The following is a 9,029-nucleotide window of genomic DNA, read 5'->3' as shown; positions in this document are numbered from 1 at the left end:
TAGCAAATTGTAATTCTCTTACAAGAAAATAAAGTTGGACTTCTTTATTTATACAGCCACTCGAATTGGCGTATTAGTTTGTGTAAGTATAACCAAGGCTGGAAATTTTCCAAGCCGTGTACCTTTTCATCAGTGCCTAGCTAAATTCATATCCTCCCAAAAGAAACTTCCAACCCTTCAATGTTTTACTATTCTTTTTCCGAATAGCATATAAATAAACTGCTCACTTAATTTTTAGGTACAGTTTTTACTACGTTTTGAAGAGCAGATGGTATACATACTGGACAGATAGTATCCACTCTGCCAGGCTGTCGCAGTAGATCACTCAAGAATTGAACAGTGTGTGGCAATGGCGAAATTTCGGACGTCAAAAGTTCTGCCTCCATCCTTGGAATAATTTCTGAGTGATACGTAGATACAGGAAAATGATGACCACAAGTGAATACCATCATATCTTCATCAGTTTCAAGAAAACTAGAAACATCGTCTGATGCCTAATTGTTGCAAAACAAAATAAAAAATATGTAATTAACGTTCAATACAGAGAGACAATACACAAATTTAATAACTTTTGCCCAATAGAACGACGCAGTTAGCAGATCACACAACATTTTACCGCCATCATTCAATTGTTTGGGAACACTTTACCTTGACCTGTATAAACGGCCTAGAATCACATTCTTCCGCAGATATTGTGCTGATGACTCCATCGAGCATCTGTTCTGAAGTTTTGTTACCATTTGAACCTGGATATCCAGTGAAGGGAGGACCGTAATGTTTAGCCGAAAGCTGTGACAATAATTCTACATATTCTGGCGTAGGTTTGCCTGCAAGAAGTCAGATTCCTATAACTTTTCATTACCTGAGGCATACAAAAATCCACCATGAAATTATATCAAACAGTGCACCAAATTCAGAAATAAAAAAATTTCAAACCTACTTACCCTGATCTATATGCCTCAGTAGAGTGGAACAGACCTGGAGACAGAATTTTGTTGACAAAGAGTTCATCATGGCTAAACTATTCGCTTCTGTATCGCCTTGGTTTTGAACACCAGCTTCATCCATATTGTTCTGACTAAAATAGAACAGAGTACCAAATAAAGCGGTGTTTGATTCAGTAGAAAATTTTACGATTATAAGCCACTACTCAGTAAAGTTTTTAGAACTTTGTAAAAATCGAACATTCGACAATCTCAAACTGATGTTACAGGTAAAAACCTCTATTGATCAACACATTTACTTACGAAAACAATAATAGACCGAGGGGGTAAAAAAACTTGCTCATATGCCGTAGTAATATATTTTCCAAATTTCCTATCGGCAAATTATGTTTGATCCAAAACTCGATGGCTATTTGTAGAACATCTCGCATTGTAGCATGAGATTCATCTTCAATTTCACTCACATAAAACTCTACAATGCTTGTAGCTTCAGATACTACGGCGTTTTCTTGATTACCCTTAGCCTCATTCCCTAAAATATTTCTATTAATAACATTCATCTTTTTCTGGGCTGAAAATTGTTCAACTTCTGAAACAGTAATACAGGTCGAATTCTCCCGATGATTTAAACTTCTTGCAACAGAATCAAGCTCTTCCGATATTCCTGGGGCCAAAGTCAAATCAGCCACATTTGGTACAGATTTTTCTATGGCCTGTTCAGCGTTCTTCCCAAATACCGTAACATTTTCTGAAAAACTATTCTTTTTCTGCTCATCATATACACTGTCAAGAGCATCTTCGGTAATGTCTAATGAAATGTCCTCGCTTTTAGAATCTTCGCACAGTTCTTCTGAGCCTCCTTGACAATCAAAGGTGTATAACTCTTGTTCCAGGGACTGAAAACTGTCTAAAGATCTGCTAGCAGACATTTTTATCTTTTTTTTCTCTTCAGATTTTTCTAAAGTATCGACTAAATTTTGCTCCATGTGTTTATCAAACAGTTCAGTATTTTCCTTAATATGTTGAATCTGCGCATCGGATGTTTGAGAATTTGCTACTATTTTCGTCGTATTGTTGAAGTCAACAGAAGGATCAGTTCCAACTTGGTTTCCATCACACTCGTATGAAAACTTGTGCCTTTCAAGATGTGACGTGTTCAACATTTTCAATTGATATGAAAGAGCATCCGTAAAATTATGCTCCAGTAGAGAAATCTTTGAGGCCGCTTGATAATTTCCCAGTTGAATACACTGTAAAGAATAACAGAACGTAAATTATCAGAAAACATTCAACATCTATAACCAAAATCTTTATTATGTACTTCGAACTTTGTAAAATTCCTAAGGGCGGACTACAAAGTCCATCTCGGGCTGTAGGATGTATAAAAATGTGCGAATAAAGTAAAATTCACCTTATCCATTATTTTGGCACTATCATATAATCCGTTCAGCCTTTCCAGTACATAATGTAAAGTCGTTTCTCCTAGCGACTTTTCCACAACACTCAATGGTTGCACAAGCCCGGCCAATGGTGTAACGTCATAACTTCGATAAGAAATAACAGGAGTAGGAATATTAGGAACTTGACGAGGAACAGTATCAAGACTGAAATGAGCACCATGTGGTAATCGAACAACACGTCTTAAAGATTTGTGCAAAACCAGTTTTCTCTCAACACCTCGCGAATCTTCTACTGGAGGACGACCCAACTGTGCAGTATTATTACTTCCCCACGCCAGAATAGTCCCTCCTTGAACAAAAATGGCAACGAAATTACAAACTTGTACAACACAGTTACTCGTATCTATTGATAATGTTTTTTACCTGGCTGCATGGCGACAGTATAATCACAACCACAACAAAGGCTGACTGCTTTCATGGCTCGATTATCTTCACCTCCTTTGGCAACCGAAGGTGTGGAGGAAAGAGGATCGTAGCTGAGGGGCACGGGAATCGTCACTTCACGGCGACTACCATTGCCTATCTGTCCATCCAAATTACGTCCCCATACGTAGACTGACCCGTCCTTTGTTAAGAGACAAGAATGATGGCATCCAGTTGATATCTAAAAATGTTATGCGTCTTACAGGACTGACTAAAAAAGTTGTTCCTCGTAAGTCGTCAAAATACTCATGCTCGTAACTTTCCACGAGTAGACATTACCTGTACTATCTGCCCACAAACTGAACTCGTATCAACTAACGAAGGTTGCAAATGAGTTTGTGCTTTTCCAATGACCTCGACGTTGATGCCTTGCAATTGTGGACTAGGTGGCAACTTAATGCTGGCAGTCTGTTCTGACTGCACTGTGGTATTACTTGAATCATCATTTGAATTTTCTGTTTCGTTAATTTGTGCATTGGTTTGCTCAGATTGTGCAATTGAGTCACCGTCTTGTGCAATTTCGTTATACTTATCAAGAGTTTCAATACATTGAGTTACTTTATCCGAAGCTACTCGTTGCTGAAGTATTCTAGCCTGTATTCTAGTTTTCTTTTGTGCCTGTGCTTTCAACCGCATGTCCTGGGGACTAGCTCCCCATGTATACAATTTATTTGTAGTAGTAACAGCCAGCTGTGAAAAAATATGTGCTGGTAAAATTTACATGTTATCATAAAATATTACATGAACTATTTAAAGGTATTTTTTCTTAGTGAATCCTAATCAATAACATTATAATACAGTGAAAAATTTACATTGTGGAAATATCCAGTTGTGATCAACGAAGTTTTCTCTGGCAATATAACTTTTACGGGAATTGAAGACTTAATATTAGTTCCATTCCCAAGCTGACGAAACACGTTGCTACCAAACGTGTAGACATCGCCATCAGCTGTAAGTACCGTAGTGTGCGCATGGCCAGCACTTATTTGCCTTACAATAGTCCCAAGGAGCGAGGTAACCAAGGTTGGAATATTTTTTTCATTCGTATTTCCATGACCTAATTGACCATGCACGCCCCAGCCCCAGGTGAATACTCTTCCGTCTTTAGTCAATGCGACTGAGTGATACTGACCAGCTACTGCATCGACAATAATTTCGTGTGCTAGGGTAACAATTAATTCCGGATTTGGACATTGAAGCTTTTTCTCAAGCCCAAGTTGACCAAACTGACTAGCGCCCCAAGCATATACTCCATTGTTGGTCACAGCCAAAGAGTGACAACGACCGCACGATACACTCAGTACTTCTACCTTCATACTTTGAAAAGTGGGAATCACTTGAGGAGATCCATATCTAGACATCGTTGGACCAGTTCCTGCAGGAAATTTTTAATTGTCTAAGTTAGGTTTTTTTTTCTTGGGTTAAACAGAATAATTTGTTCCCTATTCTATTTAGAAGACAGCAGATGTCCCGTGGATACACAGTGATAAACTTACCTAAACATTTTTGCGCAGCATTTCCCCAAGTATAAACATTGTTATTTCTAATAAGGGCTACATGAGAGAATCCAGCACTCAAAGCTCTTCGTTTGAAGTCTGCACTAGAGTTTACGTCATCGATGTCCTAATAAAATAATCGCAAAGTGTTTATTTTGGTCCAATCTTTTCAATGTCAATGTAAGGAACTTACTCGTTCTGTGTTAGGCACTGGTATACGATACATGAGTTTTGGTTCATAGTTCAACACGGGAGATTTTTTGTGAATGAGAGTTAGGAGAATGAGAAGAAATGTCTCAACAATTTCCTCTACTGGCGCACCAACTTCATCCTGCAATTAGAATAATTACATAAGAGAGATTTTCATACAAAATTGATGCAGGATCGCTACTGTCAATTATCAATTCAATCATGTAATTATTACGTTCAACAGTGAAAAATCTAAAATAAAACTTTCAGGAAGTTTCTGGACGGTAAATTTTGATGTAAAACCTACTCACTAAAGTTTCTGTTAAATCTAAAGAATCAAATTGACTGGATTGAGAGCTGTGAGATGTAGTTCGATGTCGAGCTCTGCACCGGATTAACAAGGGCCGTAATATTGGGCTAGTTGGATCATACAACGCAGTCAACCTCTGAAAACACCAAAATTCCAGAATTATATTCACCTATCCAAGTACCAATCTGGGTAACAAGTTTCAATTGAATTAATAAGCCTACCTGAAGAGCGAACACTTCTAATGTGGCAAGATTGGCAAGAACGAAGGCTGTATGATGTTTGGCTAGATTTGGAGATACCAGCATTGCTTGAATTAATCCTGATTCACTTAGACACATTAATAAGCCAGCTGAAATTAATAAAACAGTGAGAAAAAATGTGTTTGTAGCCATAAGATGTGTTAATTTAATTTTTTTCAACATACAGTCGAGTTGATGATGTGCAGGCTGAGAGGAACTTAAATTTAGTGAACGGACAACCTTCATAAGAAGTTCTAGAACTTGATAATAAAGGCCCCTCTGTGTGGCTAACTGCTGTAAAACCTCCCACAGCCCAGTTCGTCCTGCGACATTCACTGCTAGACCTTCGTCATAAAAAGTATTTGAAGCTAAAAAATTTCTATGAAGAGAGATATACTGCATTAGAAATATGACAGTAATTAAAAATAAATGAGCAATAATTGTGAATTAGAAACTCATCACAGAAATTTTTTTGATACTTACGAAAATTGTTTGTGAATTTGATTAGATTGTAGCGCAGAGGCTCGTAAAGTCAATTCCGTAAATGCCATGACACACAAATTAGACAAATGCGTTCTGGTTGCCACTGATAACTCTATGACCGATGGTGGAACTAAGCAGCCAGTAATATAACTGAGTAATTCTGTTGTATGCCCAGCCGATGCAAATTTGAGGACACTTTTCAACAATCGACACTGCAACCCAATGATAGATGGTATGTCAGGACAAAATATATATGTAAATTGTTTTTCTATTTATTATTGGCAGTACACTTACCCTTGACAATTTATACAAGACAATAGCCCTCGAAAATTCTTTATTGGACAAAAGTATATCTCCCGCACTTTCCAACAGATGTTGTAGATTCATTCCAAAAACTACTGCCAATCTTTCTGCTTTTTCTAATTCCTTGTGTTTTAAAACTAGATCCATAAAAACTGACAGCAATGGTCTCCTGTTAAATACGTTGTACAAAATAGTTGAGCTCTCAAAGTACATTGAGACAAGACCAAAGTATTTAACTGAATGTGACCAATGACGAAATTGCAATTTAACAAATCACGTATTTAAAATGCACAAACCTGACTTCGATTTTGTATACAGCAAAATTGGTAACAATTATACAAGTATCGACAAGGGGAATATCTGCTTTGATGTCCTCCACCTTCTTGGGAAGCCCGTACTGATTTTCACTATTCCCGCTAGTATCCTTCGTTGTTGTAACTTTAAAATCGGTTACTCTGTACACTTTGTCTATAATTTCATTATTTCTTGCGAAAGAAAATCGTCCTATCACTGACTCAGGATTAAACTCAGTATCAATACCGATCCGTGTTTCAGATAAAAGGCACGAAATAATAGACAGTGATTTTTGATGGACGTCGGTTACATAGAATAGATGCTGAGTGAGTAATATGCTGTGGCAGAACGATGGCATTTTATGAACATGTAGAGGCACCATAGAAGCTTCGGTCTCATGGATCTGTGTAAAATTATTTACAAATAATTATAGCTCAAATTTTCTTTGAGATTTGTCAATAAATAGAAGTAAAAGGAATAGACTTTCTCTTACAGTCAGAAGGTTAGTTGGTGGATGATAACCGGTGTACATATGCTGACCCTGACGAGTGTACTGGGGTGTAAGACTCATATCTAGAGGTACTAATTCTGGATTAAACAAGTCTTCTCTTCTCTCTGAAAAATGTCTACTTAGGCCAACCGTAATCGTCTCATCAGTTCCGCTACTACTGCTGCTGTCTAAAATAAAATATAATCCATGATAAACTCATACATATTAGTGTTAAATTGCTGAATCATTCGTAGAAAGAACATGAAATTCTCAAGCATCACTTACTAACTAAACACACCAAATATCTTTGGTAATATTCAATCTTTCATATTTAACCACCTACCGCGTCTAGTCGAAGACCCCATTAAACTACGACTTCTAGTGTCAGCCAACTTTTGTTTGAGTATATCGAGTTTCTCAACAGAAAGTTGTTTGAGTCCTTGAAGTCGAGATCTGGTGGTGGGCAAGGTTTCCACTTCGTCACTTAGGCCTCCACTTGAATGTAATAGAGGATTGAATCTGCGGAAGGATCTGCCAGTTTCCATAGGATACACGTAACCATTTGCACGCTGTTCCAAAATCAATCTCCACTGTTGGTGTGTTTGGCTTGTTACTAAAAGTGACACTACGTCAAGACTGCTATCCTGACAAATGTGAAGGTTGGTTACATTCCCTTTGACATTCGTCAATCCAACTTGACAACCACTCTCTAGATTAACGAGCACAATTTCACCATGTTCTGTTCCTATAATACCAACATGGCTGCAATCCACAACTCTTTGCCACCATACCAATGCACTAGGTCTGCAAATTAGTTATACTTGATTAATTTCATGCAAAGCCTATTGTTTATACAAAAGAAATGTGATAATGTGTCAATTTTTGTATATGAATTAAAAGTGTTAAGGATACACGTTGAATCTCTAATATAATGGGAGATAAAAAAATATCTGACATCAATAATTATGTAATATTAACTAGATTTTTGATATTACCTGGAATATGAAGACTGAGTATTTAGTGAAGAGAATGATGTAATATCGTTTGTGGCCCATCTGTGATCTAGGCTCACGTTTTCATCAACCAAAGCTAAAGCAGGTACAATATACAAAGAGCCATCGATACTAGCGGTAAGGAGCCAAGATCCAGAAGGATCGAAACAGAGGGCCGAGATTCGTTTGTAGGATCCTTGAAACCACGGAATTCTCTTGACGATTGGTAGGCAGTTAACATCTGGTTGGTAATGAAGTACTAAGTCAGCATTCCCCGTTGTGAATGCCAAAAGCTGCTTTCTGCCAATCTCAGACCGGGCACTGTGGCAAATCTCACCAGCTTTGAGTAGACAGCGCAATTCAAACAGATTTTCATCGAGAAGGTTTATGGTTGACTGTGAACCTTCCGCAGCTCTAGTTCCAGCCATTACAGTATTCAACGTTGATGAACGTCAGGTTAATAGCATCGTATCTGTAAAATGATAATAATGTCTATACATTGAAAATTTTTAAACTGATGGGCTATAAGAATTGGAGCATAACAGATTCCAACAATTAATCAAGATCTACTTAATTACAGGCGTAGAGCAAACAATTACTTTGTATTAAATGTGTTGTCCAAAGATATTAGTATATTGCTGATTTGGTCGCAAAGTCATTAGTGGCAACTAAATGACTATTTATACCTTTGTAACGCTAATGGCTCATGAGCTCAGAATTAAGTGAGCTACAAGTCTTGTTTGTGGCATTAAGATCTTTTTCTATAAAACGATCTGTAAGACTAGCTGAGCGATCATAAAGCCATTTAAATTAACAACACGCAGCTTATTTATTTTACAGTAAGTTATAAGCGGATAATAATAAAATGCCTGCTAAAGCCAAATGACAACACAAAAGAGTGCTAAGATATTTTATGTTAAATCAGGGTATGTATTTAGCCAAAGTTGTGACAAAATTACGCATTGCAAAGTCATGTTATTTATAAATTTTACCTACTGTACAACAAGAATCTTATTTCCGAAGATATTTGTTTCTTGAATCCGTTTTTTAGCTTCATTAAAAACTAAACAGCACAATTAACATATAACAATCTTACAACGAAAAACAGAAAAAATAAACTGTCTGGATAAACTGCGAATAAAAATCAGTATATAATATTGATCTACACTTATCACGAACTAAACGCCATTGCAACCTTCCCTATTTTCTATACGTCAAAATTTGAAGGTTAGGTAGGGCAAGTACCTCATGTATGAAGTACTTCGAGTAGCAGCCATCAGTTTAATTAACACATGACTTCGAGGGTTCTTCGATTATGGAGTACTTCGAGATCAACAGTGATGCATATGCGCTACCATCGATATTTGAGCGGCATATGACACACAGATGTATAAAAATTCAACATG

General features: G+C 37.1%; 1 protein-coding gene across 3 annotated transcripts; it reads right to left on the bottom strand.

Annotated features, from left to right (window-relative positions):
- Positions 1–201: 201 nt before the first annotated feature.
- LOC124409162 lies at positions 202–8,852 on the bottom strand. Of its 3 annotated transcripts, none has more exons than XM_046886578.1 (20): positions 8,720–8,852; positions 7,627–8,095; positions 6,975–7,435; positions 6,635–6,819; positions 6,144–6,544; positions 5,839–6,016; positions 5,545–5,756; positions 5,247–5,440; positions 5,044–5,171; positions 4,824–4,958; positions 4,517–4,654; positions 4,324–4,450; positions 3,640–4,202; positions 3,107–3,517; positions 2,768–3,008; positions 2,356–2,693; positions 1,248–2,194; positions 945–1,078; positions 649–827; positions 202–494 (listed from the first exon to the last, which is right to left on the bottom strand). In XM_046886578.1, exons 2-20 carry the CDS (start codon positions 8,049–8,051, stop codon positions 228–230), a joined length of 5,664 nt encoding a protein of 1,887 aa, XP_046742534.1. In that variant the 5' UTR covers positions 8,052–8,095; positions 8,720–8,852; the 3' UTR covers positions 202–227. The 3 variants fall into 3 exon arrangements, with proteins under 3 accessions (XP_046742534.1, XP_046742535.1, XP_046742536.1); XM_046886579.1 differs by lacking the exon at positions 8,720–8,852 and adding an exon at positions 8,620–8,705; XM_046886580.1 differs by lacking the exon at positions 8,720–8,852 and adding an exon at positions 8,616–8,634.
- Between the last annotated feature and the right edge of the window lie 177 nt (positions 8,853–9,029).

Source organism: Diprion similis, chromosome 8 (assembly GCF_021155765.1).
Source record: "Diprion similis isolate iyDipSimi1 chromosome 8, iyDipSimi1.1, whole genome shotgun sequence".
In the NCBI taxonomy this organism is placed as follows: Eukaryota; Metazoa; Arthropoda; class Insecta; order Hymenoptera; family Diprionidae; genus Diprion; species Diprion similis.
The sequence above is the reverse complement of the archived record's forward strand: the minus strand, read 5'-3'. Positions and strand labels throughout refer to the sequence as shown.

Bases quoted from the DNA above. Each gene is read 5' to 3' on its own strand.
- LOC124409162 (XM_046886578.1), bottom strand. From the start codon at position 8,051: ATGGCTGGAACTAGAGCTGCGGAAGGTTCACAGTCAACCATAAACCTT. The intron at 6,545-6,634 runs GTAAGAGAAAGT...AATTTTACACAG, and splicing joins CACCAACTAACCTTCTGACT to ATCCATGAGACCGAAGCTTC. The intron at 5,757-5,838 runs GTAAGTGTACTG...ATTGGGTTGCAG, and splicing joins TCTTGTATAAATTGTCAAGG to TGTCGATTGTTGAAAAGTGT.